This window comes from Patiria miniata, unplaced genomic scaffold, assembly GCF_015706575.1.
Source record: "Patiria miniata isolate m_02_andy unplaced genomic scaffold, ASM1570657v1 HiC_scaffold_2, whole genome shotgun sequence".
NCBI classification, from domain to species: Eukaryota; Metazoa; Echinodermata; class Asteroidea; order Valvatida; family Asterinidae; genus Patiria; species Patiria miniata.
In genome coordinates this window covers 4,419,269-4,435,626 of record NW_024037058.1, presented here as the reverse complement: position 1 = coordinate 4,435,626, position 16,358 = coordinate 4,419,269, and the positions used below count along the sequence as shown (strand labels likewise).

Genomic DNA, 16,358 nt, shown 5'->3' with positions numbered 1-16,358 from the left:
GAGGCGGTTTGGGGCGGTATAGGCCCAAGGAGTAACAGGCAGGATGGTACAAGGACTAAACCTAACTCCCTAAGCCTTTTTTTGCTAGGAACCATCCTCAGTCCTCCAAAATCCTCCATAATTTTGCACTTATGTTCAAATGAAGGATACCCAGCACCTCAATCCTTCAAAATCGTCAGATACCGGTAGTCCTGTTTCAAAAAATGCATTTATCCTCAATCCTCCAAAATCCTCTTGTGCTTCACCACCATTCATCCTCAATCCTCCAAAATCCTCATGTTTCTCAAACTCCATTCATCCTCAATCCTCCAAAACTGCAAAGAGGATTTTGGAGGATTGAGGTGGGTTAGGGCTAATGGGTTAAAATATACAATGTACATTACATTAGCAGCCATACATCATCCTCGACTGAGTACATTCCTGTTGAACATGTTAAACAATGCCTTGTTTTGGTTTGAATTGATTTTGCAAACTTGAAAGCACATCACATTCATTTAATTGTACTCCAAGAGATACATAAACATATAAAACATGGGAATCACAACAAAACAGCTGGCCAAGGATAATCTCGTTTCAAAAACTTCCCCGTTGTTGTCTTTAATGTTGTTATTCTGTGCAGTTTCTTATATTGAATCTGTCTGTCTATCATCGACTAATCTTTTTTTTCTTCCATGTGATAATGACTCCTAATTGGTTTCCTTCACGTGCAGGTCAACAGAGAATGCCAGAAACTGCGCGTGGAGGTGAACGAGCAACGGCAACTCTTTGAGAACACTGCCCTCGAGCGAGACATTCTATACGAAAAAGTCGAGAAACTGGAAAAAGACTTGTTGGTAAGTCCAATGTCTTGTGAAGTAGTCCGTTGCTACATCAGATTCAAAGTGGCAGCCAACCCCAGCAAGCTTTGTGGTCGAGTGGTTAAGACATAAGTAAGCAGGAGGTTGTGGGTCTGAGTCCCACCCTAGCAAGCTTATTAACTGTTTTTCCGCACGAGCTCTGTGGCAGCGAAAAGCGTGGTGCTTATAAATACAGATTATGTTAAATAATTAATTAACATCAGACTGACCCTCCCCCAATGTTATTAAAGACATGTGACAGGCTTTTCAAATGTGCAAATTGTGATAACCCAGAATACAGGATCCTATCATCGAACATGTTTGGCTCCTAAAATTATTGACCATTGAAGCTCAGTTATAGTCACATTAAATGGAAAGCCAGCCTTGTAGCGCATACTCCTGTGTGAATCCTCTGGAGAGAGAAGACAAAGAAATATATTCATTATGTCCTAAACAAAACAAAATCACAAATTCTGCAGCATTAAACTTGATATTCCAAAATGCTCTTTCCCGCCTCGCCCCTATGGGACGGTTACCCAACCTTCCGCAAATGTTATCGCACTCAAGTTGTCGCATATAAATCCTGCCATTACCAACTGATCCGATTGGATAAAAGAGAAAGAGAAAAAAAATGGAGGGGGGTGGGTGAAACGGGAGTTCCTCTCACTTTAGTGGGGCAGATAGGGGATATATTTGGGGGAATTGTGCCTTTGATGATACAAGCATGGAATTTTGCACACAGTCAGAGTATGTCTTACGAAAGATATTTGGCTATGAGGACCATCACAGATTCGTCCTTTGAAAAAAATATAGGTAGAATAACAAGCAATTTTCAAAATTTTCAAAATGGCTGCCATTGCTTGTTATTCTACATGTACCTAAAAAAATTGCAAAGGACAAATCTGCAAAGGCCCTATAGCCAAATATTTTTCGTAAGACATTCTCTGACTGTTTGCGAAATGCCATGCTTGTATCATCAAAGGCACAATCCAATCACCTATCTGCCGTACTAAGGTAATCGTACACTAAGCTGTCGGCCAAACATGAAAGGTGTGCGCTTGAGGTAGCTGATATAATGATTCAGCATTTGGTTTTTTATAATAAAGGAGGGGGGAACGGGATAAGCCTGTCGCTTTTTCTTTTGATTGATGATCAGATTTTTAGTAACTAGTGTGAAATGTCACGGCAGTTGATTGATGCTCCACTATATGTCAATTTGATTTGAGATGTTCTAGTGATTTGAAAGCATTAAACCATGACCAAAGCTGGTCAGTAGTGGTTGAAATTAAGAGGCTGGGATGAGGGATTTCAGCACCAGAAACACTTTGTTCATAGGACTATACAGGGTGGCCCACAAAAAAACCGGAACGGCATACTTCCACTACCTTGAGACTCAAACCATCTGTACCAATGGATGGAGAATCTTTTTAGAAGAAATATGATACCAAGATCTCCCAATTCGGTCCTGTAGGTTTTGCTGCAGAGCCTATTTTGTGAAGCACACATCTTTCATGTGGGTATTATTATGTGCCAATTAATGCCTCTATCTAATTAAGTCACGCAGTTCAGTAATTCATCGGGACAAAACCTTGTTTCACATGCAGAAAAGGCTCCAGAACAAAAATTAATGGATCGAATCGGGAGATATCATTCGTCTTTTAATAGAATTCCCCATGCATTGGTATAGGTTGTTTGAATCTCAGGGTAGCGGAAATATTCCGTTCCGCTTTGTTTTTTGCCTCCCTGTATACCCATAAAAATTTAAACCATGATATAATAGTTTCTGTAAAAAAAAGCCTACCGGTACTTTGTTGATGTTATCTTTGATTATGAACATGTGCATGGACACTCAGTGTTCAATCTGTATGGAAACCACAGCACAGTTAGCTATCGTCACCCACCCTCAACCCTGGAATCAAATTTCTTGTACATATAGATCTATGCGCGCACACCCAATTTTAGTCCACCCACATTTAATTGAATCGCACCCATCCTCCGTACACAGACGATTGGAAAGTCTTGTGACTATGTGTAATCCGACCCCTCATGTCCCAGGGGCACATGCGCATCTTTTCTCTGAAAGACAAACTGATCGCATCACAGTGTAAATTTGTTTGCTAGCTGGCTTGAGTGATCGAAAGCAGCGGCTCTCTGTTAGATTTTTCTTCGCCCTCCCCCATGTATTTCTAGCTGTTGGAATGCAAACTGTTGCTATGGAGCAAATACCAACTGCCTAGCAGTAATGGTATGCTGGTTTGGTGGTTGGATGTAGGTTTTGTACATTTCCAACTTGACATATATTGTCGATCCATGAACAGAACAACAGGTCTTTTCAAGCTGTAACATTGCATGTTCTGTAGACAAATCATACTTCAAATGTCATGATGACCAAATCATATGACATTGCTTCTGTTTTTTTCTAACAATTTAAAGTCCATACATGTACATGTGTGCCCAAATTGATGTGTTGTTCCGTACATGCATGTATTTGACGATGAAGAATGCAATATTAACATGATGTTTTGCAAAAACATAAGTAATACGAATTTCCCAGTCGATTCCAGAAAAAAATGATTCAATAAAACATTAAAAACATATACAAGCTTAGACATTTTGCACAAAAAGAGCACAAATATAGCACAATTATTACTCCGATTTTTTGAGCAAGAGTCCCTTCAACAACATGAACAAGATCAAAATTAACAGGGCCAATACACGTAGTCTTCCGTTCAAATTAACATCTGGATACAGCCTTCAACTGTTTCTTTTGCTGACCATCTTTCCGGAAGAGTTGGACTTTCTGCAAGATGCCAAAAATATTCGACCCCCGTACAGATGTTCCTTTTCCTCCCACCTTGCAAACCTAAAACAAACCCCTCAAACCTGAGCAACCTGCCAATACTGTCTGGCCGTCAGACGTGTCACATTTGTGTCCCTGATTGAATTAAATCCATCTCGTTGGCTTTTTCTTCTCTTTGACCGTTTATAGATCACTGCCTCGCACCGCGAGTGCAACCTTATAGCACCTCCGGACAGCCTGCCGATATTTCCTGCACTTAGGGGGAGCCATTTCAAATTCTAATTGGGTCCCCAATGCACAACGAAATCCGTTCTTTCCTGTTCAACTCCCCATTCCAATAGTCCATGCACATCACACTATCCCCGTGGAGGCTTCAAAATATCCCCAAGGGTTTAATTTTGAGACATTTTATTTTGTGGATTTGGGGTTTGTCATTAAGGAACTGTTTTTAATGTGATACAGTCGGCTTTAGCTTGTCAGTTTCAAGTTATGGATGAAATGAGCCGCAGGGAAAAAGCATGTGACAATCCTGTGAATCTGTTGAATAACGAGTGCATGTATGATTTGCAGACCTGGATCGGGTTGAGCAGGATGGGCGTAATATTTCATGAGTGTGCTTTAATTGCGGCAAAAAATATCCACGATACAATACTATAACATGAAGTTCATGTTAGCACTATTCTGCATGGTGTAATATTTCTGCCAGGGGGATGTAAATTCACTATTGGGTTTTACCCGCGGATGTAATTTCATAAGCACTGTACACTCAGTGCTGTTGGAAGGCTCATTTGAAAAAAAATCACAGGTTTACCAAGGCGGGACTTGAAACCACTACCTCCTTACTAGTGCAGAAATCTCACCACTTGATTTGAACTAGCCTGCCACACAAAAAACTCAGGTCGAGCGGTAAGACAGCTACACTGGTAAGCAGGAGGTCATGGGTTCACGTCCCAACCGAGTAAGTTTGTGATTTTTTTCTCAAAAGCTCGCAAAAAGTATAGTGTTTATGGCATCAAATGTTGGTGAAAGGCAAAAACCCAATATTGAATTCCATGTCAGCCATTATTGTATTTTTAATGGTAACAGTTTTTGAAAGTAAAGAAAGTTTGGGAATCTTTTTTTACTGCCTGTACTGTTACAAAACTCTCTTAAAAGTACCACTTGTAACCCCCAGAAAACCTTTCTCAAATGTCATGTCACAGCTGGGATCGATTTTTGTCGTGGGGCTATTGTCTGCATAACCTGTTTCCGTTGTCCCAAAACAAACAGTTACAACTAGACAACCCAGGGCGAGCTTGCAGCATCTATATAGTTTGCCAAATAATTTGATCAGTCTCACACTGTAGAAAGCATCCTCAGAACAATCACTTTAATGGTAAATAGGCGTCTGGCGAAATGTTGCATCCAAATTTCCACCAGGGCAAGACACCTCATACACAGTCATAGAGCTGTTATACATGTACGCTTGAGCGGAACTTGTTCTGCAGGGGCTGAACAACATGTGGTTATTGAATCGTAAATTGAATTGAGTTTGTTACACAAGGCAACCATTGCTCTTTATGTCTTTAGTCTTTTCTTTGTTTATTGGATCACTTCTTGTTATTGCACGCTGTGGGCATGGCAGGTAAATTCACATCAATGCTAACTTTCATCAACTTTCATCAAATCGTCAAAGCGTAGGAAGGGGGGGGGGGAGATAATTTCTTGAAATTTGCTTGGCTGCTTCTGATCAAGACTGTTTTTTTTTTCCCAAGCCCATCATACTCCAACAGTAGGTTTTGGCTGGTTAAGTACTATACATTATGAACATGTTGTTGGACTTTAAGGCCCAGGGAGTCCTTGTTTAATTCTGTGAGGTTCAGGGAAGAAATACATGTACATGAGACTTTGGGGGAATGTACAGTCACTTTTTCGTGGGTGAGCTCACGGCTGGTCCCTTACACTGTCGCTGGTCAACTTGACATATTGTTTCCAACACATTGTTTCATTTTGTTAGGTTTGTTACTATCACTGGCCAGTCACCCGACAATGCATAGACCCATTCATACCACATCAATCAAAACTCATCAGTTTTGACCTGCAAGAGCCTAGGGGGTTAGGGTTATGTTTAGTTCCTTGTTTCAGTCTTCTGCACATTGTACATTACTGCCATGCAGATAGAGGTGCCTTTTAAAACTCAGTGATCCTTTCGAGTCATTCATGCATATATTCATTGCACCAAAACCTTGACCAGGCAGCGCCCTCACAAGTAGGGGTGTGTATCGGAGCCGGGTACCCGAGTACCCCACCGCTGTTGTCAGAAACCGGTTCCAGACCATGGGATGGAGTACCTGTAACCAACTTTACAAATTACTAGCAACCTTATTTTAACGTAGTGACTTCTCAGACAATGAAACAGAAAGGTTTTGAATGCTACATTATTGTATTTTGTGGGGAATTTCCAAAATGAAAACCAGACTGCATGGAAAACCAAAACATGTCACATGCATTTGAAAGTTGCAAATCCTTTAGCCAACACTATACACACTTGTATCTTGCTGCATTGATGCACCAATGTTGTAGTGATATCAGGCGCACCTTTATGAACAATCTGAACAGCAACTTTTGGGATTTGAATTTTGGGGTTGGGTTTGTTTAGCGGGTACCCGGGTACCCATATTTTACTTCAGTAGTGTACCTGATTGCCGTACTACCCGTAAATGTACACCACTACTCACAAGCCCATGCACAAAGCTGACAGAATTGATGGCACGCTTTGCCGTTAACTCTAAGGCCTCAAGAAAGAGGTTGCTAACCCTCGAGTCAGTCTACCCTACCTGCGGAATTAACACCCCTCTCCCTACTCCCCCATCCCCCCTCTCTTATCCCCCCCCCCCCCCCCTTATTCCCCCATCTCCCTACCCCATCTCTCCCTTCCGCTTGTTTCGGCATCATTGTTGACAAAATTGATTCCCTGACACGTCGGATGTGCTGCGAGAACATCACGGTAGTTTTCCCCACCACATTGTTTTGACAAGAAGCTCTCAGATGCTGCATTTGGGGGCTCTTCAGGACATTTACAGTGCCATTTGTGACATTTGCTGAGATGTGCTCTGTGGATTTTTTGCCTTTGCTTTTCTTGGGTTTTTTTTTTTATTGAATGTTTTTGCTTTTAAAGGGGACTGGGAATGGAGGGGAAAAGTTTTCTCGGGTGGCGAGGGATTGAATATTGATGCCTACTGTCTTGGCATGGCATTGATTTTTGTTGGAAGTGTACATGATTGAGAACTATGACATGAATGGCACAATGGCTTTATAATAGCATACAGAATTCCCCAAAGTATCTTGTCTGTGCTCCTTTGATAAAAAAAAAAATCACTTTGAATAAATCAATACTTTTAGAATTTGAATGAATCAGTGTTGTAGTCAAGTCTATCAAAACTTAAGTCACAAGTCCTTCACAAATAGATCACAAGTTGATTCACCAGTCAAGTTACAAGTAAAACTTACTGGAGAAAGACAACATTGAAAGAAATGTCTTTCTTACAAATCGTTTGAAAAGCTTGTGACTTTACTGGGAACTGGATGATTTGTGGTTGATTTGTATTGGTTTAGTGTTGGACTCATGTGATATTCTTATTGCAAAATAGCCCTTTTTTAATTTGTTTCTCTTAGTATTGGACTGAAAAAAATTGCATCCCAGGTTGAAAGAAAAAACTTATTTTTTAAAAGTGCACATGGAAGAATTTTCAAGGAGTATTTGCCCTTTTCTTATCACAGCTGATGCAGGACGCGGCGGAGAAGCGTCGAGCTCTAGAACGGGAATATGAGCAGGCTATCAGGGAGCTCAGGGAAAAGCAGGAGGAGATTAGGAAACTCCAGCAGGTAGGTCCCACTTCATCTTCCTCACAATCACTCAGAAACTCAACTCATGGGTTGAGTTTGTGTGAGCTCATTCAAAAATTAGAGACAATCAGAAAGTTCACTCGATCATTCAGGGGTTGGACCTTAGTGAGCTAGGGGAAAACAGCAGATCTGAAAAGTGATTCTCATCTTGTCTTTCTCTCTGAGACACTTGCACCTGTTTGAAACTGGTATACCAAAGTCGGGAACAGAGTGCAGCCAGCGTTCTCACCATGGGGCAATTTCTGTACCATCCATTCTAAAATTAAGGTAGACAGGTGTTTTTTTCACCGGTCATCTGGTCATCCGGTCTCCATAAAATCTGCTTGGGTCAATGAGAGTTGCTCCTAACACATTTTTGTGGAGGCCTTTCTGGAACGGATGTCAGAAGCTCAACTTACATGTAAATCACTCATGGGTTGGGTCTCTATGAGCTGCTAAAAAGTCTGGTCACAAGTAAATCTCAAGTGCATCAACAAATTCAATCAGAAGTGTATCAGATGGATGAAGAATAACAAAGGGATCCTTTTGTCACAGTATGTTTGAATAACTTGGGACTTGACTCAGGACTGGATGGCTTGTGATTGACCTATGACAGTCTTGTGAGGACTTGTGATGGACGAGACTACAACATTGGTCAAGGAATTCCAGAAAACTGAAACGTTTGCATCTTTCAAATTCCCTCAACATTAGACACACTTGCTGTCATTCGTGAACAGGCTCAAGATTAACCAAAAGAAAAGCAGAAGATGCGGCTATATCTCTCCAGTTGACATTGATTTATGAGTGATGTTCTAACACCATAGACAAGCAACAGTGACCACTTCTTCACTTATCAAAACAAAAAATTCCCAACTTCTCCATTTGCTCCTTTTAAATTTGCCAAATTGTCACATCCCCGTAATTTCTCATAAAGAACCTGTAAACAGCACCCCTCTAGCCCAGGCTTCCTGCCCCATCCAAACTCACTATTTCCTTTCCATTATAGTCATCATCACCAACACTTACTGCCCCAGCAAAAGAAAATACATTCAGCCACAAAATATAAAAAGCAGGTCCTCCTAGATATAATTAAACCTCACTCAGGATCCAGTTGATTCAAACATAGCCCAAGTTTCCATTTTTATTTCCTCAAAATGAAATAGGAATCTAACAGTTCGGCAAGAGTCCATGTATCAAAATACCTATTGGCAATAAAATGATACCTTTGCCTCATCACGGGTCGAAGTATATCAAATTTTGTGTTGTTGAGATCCTCAGACCTGCTGTTTAGAACAACCATCTCGTTCCTGCACTTGCTAGGGGGAAACGTTTGTTAAGTTTCATTTCCACATTTTGTATGATGGAGTATATGGTAAAATACCAAGCCTGGTTAGCCATATTGACTCATCAGAAAGTGAAGTAAAGTCTGTCAAGATCCAATGTGGCCCGTCAGGCTGGCATTTATCTCTGGTTTGAAATGACTGAAAATCTTTCTTTTCCCCCTGGATGGGATGCCAGTCCATCTCAGGTTACTACTCCCCAGCTAATGCTAGTGGAGAGAGGCAAGTGGGGGTGAAGTGGCTTGCCCAAGGACACAGCATATAGCCGGCAGCTAGATTTGCACCCCTGACCCTCTAATCATGAGATACAAGCCCTAACCACTAGGCCACACTCCCCCACTCATCATCAGAACAAACTTCATTTTGCTCACACGGGTGCCACTGCTATGGACCTGTAAAAAGGAGTGGACCTTTATTAATTCTTGATGGCTAGCCACAAACAGGTTGTCCCACAAAAAAAAAACTAACAGTCGAATCGGGCATGTTTTCAGAAAAGTTGGGGTAGTATCGTGTCTAATATATTGCTGAGTATAATAATTGGTCTTCCAAAATGCTTTTTAGTTGGTTTCATTAGGATGTTTTGTTCAAAAGATACAGCAATCACAATACGGGACTTGAAAAAACCACTTGGGCCACTCATATATTGATCAAGTTTACAGATCAAAGCGGGTAGAATAAGTCACACATTACTCTTGAACAAAGGAAATAAATCCTTTGTGTGTTTCTCTTACTGAGCTGTCTCACTTTCAACGAAAGTGGCCCATGACGATTCTCATCCAGTTCAGATGAAGCAAAGCATTTGTTCAAATGCATCAATTTGAATGAAATAAAGTTTGTATGGTAGATTGGTTATCTGATTTTAAGAGGTAGTTTGAAAATATTCCAAAACCCACATGAAGTGTTCCAGTATTAATTGGTTTTTGACTGTTCATCCAGGCGCAAGTCACAAGCTATTCAAATTTACAGTGACAAAGACATTCCTTTTTTGTTGTTTTGCAGTCCCCCGTTACTTGTGACTGACTTTGTGATTTGACTTGGGGCTGACTTGTGATTTGTCTAGTGATCAACTGGCTTGTGATTATACTTGTGACTGGCTTGTGATTATACTTGTGACTGGCTTGTGATTATACTTGTGACTGGCTTGTGATTATACTTCTGACTGGCTTGTGATTATACTTCTGACTGGCTTGTGATTATACTTCTGACTGGCTTGTGATTATACTTGTGAATGGTTTGAGATTTGACCTGTGACGGACTTTTCCATTGTATCCGTTAACCTTTGACAGGAGCAGCAGGTAGCCAAGAGGGACCACCATGACTCAGTCTCGCGCCTGGCATCCAAGGTGAAAGACCTGGAGCGCAAGTGCGACGAGCAGAGCAGCAACTTTAGCCGCCTTTCTGACGAGCTCCTGGCACTGCGCAACGAGGCGGGCAGCCAGCTCTTCACCATGACGTCATCGGCCGCAGGTACCGGCGCCATCGCTGCAGGGCCTGCCAACACCAAAGGAAGGCCGGAGGCCGGCATATCTCATCCAGTAGCGGGCAGGGTAGGTGTGGCGTCATCCAGAAAAGGGATGGGGGACAAGGACAAGGAAGATTGGCGGAGAATTGCTGAGGAGGCAGTCGTCACGAGAACGTCGGCACCACAGAGATTAACGTCTGAAGATAGAATAAGAAATTCCCTTTCGGAAGGTGAGTGTTCTTTGCAGTTTATTTACGTATTTTGAAAGTCTGTTGCTGAAGTTCTGTAGTTAGATATTCTTTGTCTGCTTGTTTGTCATGCTATGCTCCCTTGTATGCCCCCTCCCCCCTTTTCCCCCTTCTTCAGAACTCTCCAACACCTCAGGTGACCTCCTGTCTGAATACGACATCATTCATTCTGACGAAGATTCCCTTCGGCCGTCGCTGGCTCCTCCCCTTTCTTCTCATGCTCCCGGTGCTGACCTTTCACCCCCACCTGAAAACATTGATCCGTCCTGGTATCATGATGCAGGTAGTCCTTGCAGAGCTTCTGTAATCTGATTGACAAGCACTACACATGCATATTCATGACTTACCTATTTGCATTATTATTTGCATAATATAACATGTCCTGGTGTCATGATGCAGGTATTCCCAGAGAGTTTTCTAAACTCCCATTCACAAGCACTGACATGCATATTCATCACTCGCCTTACATCTCAGATTTGGACTCTGTGTATGGCTGTATGTACATAATCTGCAAAGCGTTATAATGATAAATGTTTTTTTGACAGACACATGAGCACAATTAGCACTGGGTGCCCTCTCATTCTCTCATAGCTGCGACAGCTTTCGTAAAAAAAATGAGTGATTGCTAATACAGTATGTATGCAATGCTGTTCAATGTGCCTTCCTTTTCCCCCATGGATGTGCCACAGCGCCATCTGTCATGTGTATTCATTTGCTTGTACATGCAGTTCCTGTACAGAGTCCATTCATTTCATTATTGCACCTGTTTTATTTGCAGGAAATTGTCCAATATTTTTCTTTGGTTGTAAAGGCAAGAAATAACCAAGGCACCAAATGTTTTGATCAGATCTTGTGAAATTGTACAAATTCTTTTTTTTTTTATGAGACTAGTTTTAAGTGGTTAGGTTTGCTTGTATAATGGATGCCTTTTGTTCTGCTTGTGAGTTACGACCTTATTTTTCCATTTCAGTCTGTTGTCTTTTCTATACACTTTACAAAGTGACTTCTGCTGCACTTTGTATTTTTGTTTTTACACAACTCACAAAAAAACATTGAGCATATCATTCCACATTGGGTAAAGATGCACAAATGATGGCAATGGTATAAAATGGATCCTTACATGTATGTAGGATTATTTAAGTTCTATTTCATAAATTGTTCACACTGGTCTCATTTAGCTGTGACAACATGTCAGTCTTTGGCATGTTCTAGTTCTTCAATACCTTTCTTTAATAACCTAAGCCCTCAATCCTCCTAAATCCTCCAGGTTGTTTTGTCGGATTTTGGAGGGTTGAGGCTGAATGACAAAAAAGTGTCGGTTGATTTTTGAGGATGCATTGTGTCAAGTTCGTAGGCTGTACCCTGCATTGTTTATGTTCAGCCTTCATAATTGAGCCCTGCATTATGCTTGATATCATCCGCACTGCTTCTGAATGTCATCAGCACTGCCTCAACCCATTACAGTGATTGTTGGAGGATTTTGAAGGATTGAGGCAATGGTCACCCTTCCACTGAACAAATTCAAGAAATAACGGATGATTTTGGAGGATTGAGGCTGAATCCAATTTTTACATGGTAGCAATTGGAGGATTTTGTAGGATTGAGGATGGTTCCTAGCCAAAAGGGCCTGGGGGTTAGGGTTAATTGCTACTTTTATCTTTATCTCCAAAGTATATCTTACTGATTTACATCTTTCTTTCTCTTCCTGCCCATTTATCAAAAAAGGCCCCAAGCTTTTTTATCTCCTCTCCCATCTCTTCGAACTAACAGCCTTTCGCCAAAGACACTTTGCAACAGGAGCACTTTGCCACTTAACTGAAGTTCCCACAGCAGGAAAAAAAAACAAGCCAACTAAGAAAAGGAAATGTTCAAAAACCTGACACATTAAACACCAATTGTGTGAAAAGAGCATCTTCTTCGGGTTTCAGAGTTGACAAAAAAGGGGGAATAAACCCTGGGGGACTGCACTCAATCAAAGACATCCACTTCATTGATGGTTAACAAGAGAAAACCCTATTGCCAACTATCGCTGGGTCTCCAAGGGTTTGCGAAAATAGGAAATTTGCCCGAGTAGGAAACAGTCCCCGCGAGGTTTTCAATTGTGCGGAGAAAAAAAATCCTCAGTGGTTCATGTTGATTTCAATTTAAGAGCCCACTTACAGATGTCCGCTTCGAGCTATATCAGTGGGCTTTTTAGGAAATGAAACGGAGCTGAATTTTAGCCCCTCATGCATGTGTGCTCTGTAATGTAGTTTTCGGTACTCAGTTTCGTGTTCTAAAAAGAAAACCTGTAGGGGAAGAACCCTGTTTTGGCAATTAGGATAAGGTGGAAATCAATGCTTTTAAAATAGATTGAGAGAACAACATCTTTCAATAGCTCTCTCCATATAGTGTGAGGTTCCCATTCAATTTATTCACCCGGAAGGGAAGAAAGAAAGAGTGTCCAGTTAAACAGCCAGGCCCCTTTCAAGATAAAGTTCAGCAGTGTACCCCAGAGGAAAAGGCTTACATGTATGTTCAAATTTTGTGCAAGTGGTTGCAGCTTCACCGAATACATTTGTACTCTTTGCCTGGGGTGAAAATGTCGACTTTGCAACACTCTGAAGAGTAGATGGCTGGCTATAGTGCACATAAAAACAGCTTGCAGAAGAACTGTGTAGTTTGATTTCAAGTGCATTTCTGTTAAACAGCGTCTTGTTAATGCAAGTTGATGTGGCCTGACCTGTCACAGTTAATCTATTCAACACTGTATTTATTACAATCTTGCAGCATGTACATTTCAGAAGACAGGAACTTTTGAAAGAGAGAGTGGTAAAATTATTGGCGTAGATAATTTCAGAATTGAGCGACAATTCCCAAAAAGGTTTTGGGTCAGGACGGCAATCCGTCAAGTAATTTGTCTCAGCCGTGCATTAAAACCACGGGGGCTTTCTATTTTATCGACTATTTCAAATAATTTGACAATAAAATTTGCCTTTTAGAAAATTACTTTAGAAGCCTTGTGTATGATCATGCGTCATTTGAGGTTGCAAGAATCCTATCTCGATTTCAAGAATAGAAAACTTTCTCATGTGAGCTATATGTGACCTGTCATCACAAAATGAGCTTTAACTAAAAAGTCTGACGTTTTAAGAATTGAGATATCTGGGTTTTCTTTTTAATTCAGCAAAACAAGAGCTTTCTGATGGTATAACGTTTAGGGGTACTGAGTTCAGTAATGGAAATATATAGACCACTGACAAACTGATTCTCGAGACAGTGGCATTTAAAAATCCTGCAGTTGTGTTACAGTGAATGAACAGTCAACAAATAAACCGGTACTGGTATGAAAATATGTTTTAAAGATGCTTGACGGAACAAAAAATTGGAGAAAGATAAAAGAGGACTTACATTGTACAGATGAAGGTTCACCTGGAAACCAAAAAATGACCACCCTTCAAATGTTGGCTTTGACCCCCTGTACTGCAAAATGGCTAAAAGTGACTTTAACCCTAACAGAACTCAACTCATCAAACCCCAACAGTATGATTTGTTGGAATTAGTACCCCTAAACTGACAGTCTTTTACATTGGGTTGGCACACCTCCAGAATCTAAGTCAGAAATATGTGTGTACAGTTTCCCATATGGTGTTGGAATTTGCCAGGATGGGTATGGTACCTAGTAAATCATGCTACAGGTCACATATGGCCATTAATAACTCAACCAAAAAAATTGTCTCCATTTTCTTTCTTCACGAACAAAAGTTTTCCATTAGGATCATTATATGTACATGTAGTCAGGTCTACTCATCACTCTAATTCTCTTTTTATGGGTCATCCTGCTCCATAATGTCTGGAGATTGGCGCTAACAGACCATTAAAATCCAGACATCAAGTTTCAGATTTCCCAGTACTAATCCCAACTTGACATCTTTGATTTTTTAATGGGACAGACACGTTTCTTCCAAAGTTTTCAGCGGATGCATCGCTGTAACACGATCAGGCGCGTGCCTACCTGTAGATCGAACATAGAAAGATTTTAAGAGTTTCTTTTTCTTGATCAAGAAGGCCACGTCCGTTGCTTTATGTTGTCATGGTTGTACATGTATTAGTCTTTCGTCATTCGAATTTTAAGAGCAGAATACCGGTAGTTAAAGGGAAAGAGAAGAGTTATTTCCATCATTTCCTCCATGCAGCTCATGGCTTTCCAAGTATCAAGTATACATGTACGTATGTAAAGAACACTTTTTGGGGGGACCTATTCAGTGAAAAATACATTGATCGATACATGTACAATTGTGTGATTTGTGCAATGATATTCAAAAATTTATTCTCATGAAATGCTTTTATGTTGAATCATTGTCAGCTAACCACACCACTTCCTATTAGATGTGAGATCCATTTAAGTGCCAATGTCACATGTCATTGTTTGGTTTTCACAGAAAAATAACCTGCACAACCAAAAACCTCAGACTCTGAGGAAATGTTTCCATTGGCAGCATAATTGTGAACATGAATTCTGTAATTTTTGGAGATTTTTGTATGGAAATAAATAAACTAAAGCAAAATAGAGTAAATAATGTTTGTACACTGTACATCTACCGGTATTGCAACATTTTGAATAATATCCTTTTAAAATTTTTCTCCTTATTTTGTGAAATTGGTGCCATGCAGTGTCTACAGAGGAACTTGTTGCTCTGTGCCTCAGGGTCTTTGTTTTCTTCTTGCGCACGGTCAAAAAGGGCTACTCGTCAGCAGGGACAGCATTTTTTCAAACTCGTTAAATTCCTTGAAGACAGAAGTTAATTGATGTGCTTTTGTAAAAAGCCAGCAAGAAGAGATATTGAGGCATTTGGGGAGTGGGCAAAAGGTTTCAAGTTTCGGCCAGGGGAAAGCCATTAGATTGGAGCCTGTCTCTTTGGATTTTGTATAATGACACCTGGATTGGTAATATTGCGGCGCTTAAGAATTCTTTCTCGGTGCTTAAGAAAGCCTTGCTTGTCAGTGGCCATAGAATCCGCAGTTTAAGAAAAATTACCTCGCTACAACCTGTAGCATGAATGTGGGAAGGGGATTCAGCTGTTTCCATATGCGCACTTGTTGTTGCTGGCTGTATGCAGCCAAATAACTAGGACGCAGCATTAAGACCCAGGATTTTACATTGCAAAGGACAAAAGCCAGTATTAAGAAATTTTCGCCGATGCAAACTTCATTACACTCTTGCAGAATATGTGCATATATATGTACATGCTGTTCAGATATGATCCGGCAAGCCAACTCTGGCAAGCTCGGTGGTCTTTGATTAAAACTGTTGTGAGGGAAAGACACAAGTCCCCACAAGTCTGTACAAATTTTCTCAACAATAGAAAACTTCCCCATAGATTGTCCAAGCAAGAACATACATGTGTGCACACATGTATTCTTGTTCCGTAGTTGTGGTAACTACACATGAGTTGTCCCATGGTACTATAGAGACCAAAGATGTGTGGGGACAGCAGAAAGTCCCCATAACTAGGTCCTAACTTACCAAACAATAAAAACTTCCGTGGTGATGATTTGCCCATGTACGTTCACATTTGTTTATGGTGTAAATCGAGGATTTCCTATGTTGTTCCCCGTCATCGATCATTTGTTCATACTCTAGACTTGTTGCAACAGCCACCTTTGGTTTTGTACATGTTTTCTAATCAAGGACGTCCTCGATTTGGGATCTGTGTCATCAAAAACACAATTATATTACACTTGTGTGTCCTCGATTTACACCTTAAATGAACCCATGTACCCCCAGAAATGCGACTTTTCAGTTACACAATGATGTCTGTGAAGCTA

General features: G+C 40.8%; 1 protein-coding gene across 1 annotated transcript in view; it reads left to right on the top strand.

The window, feature by feature from the left end:
- Nucleotides 1–16,358, top strand: part of LOC119726853 (RIMS-binding protein 2-like) — a 100,869-nt gene that overhangs the window by 15,863 nt on the left and 68,648 nt on the right. The window contains exons 4-7 of the mRNA XM_038198708.1: nucleotides 711–833; nucleotides 7,396–7,500; nucleotides 10,127–10,532; nucleotides 10,669–10,833. Of these exons, the coding sequence (XP_038054636.1) occupies nucleotides 711–833; nucleotides 7,396–7,500; nucleotides 10,127–10,532; nucleotides 10,669–10,833 (799 nt within the window). The remainder of the gene's footprint in view (nucleotides 1–710; nucleotides 834–7,395; nucleotides 7,501–10,126; nucleotides 10,533–10,668; nucleotides 10,834–16,358) is intronic.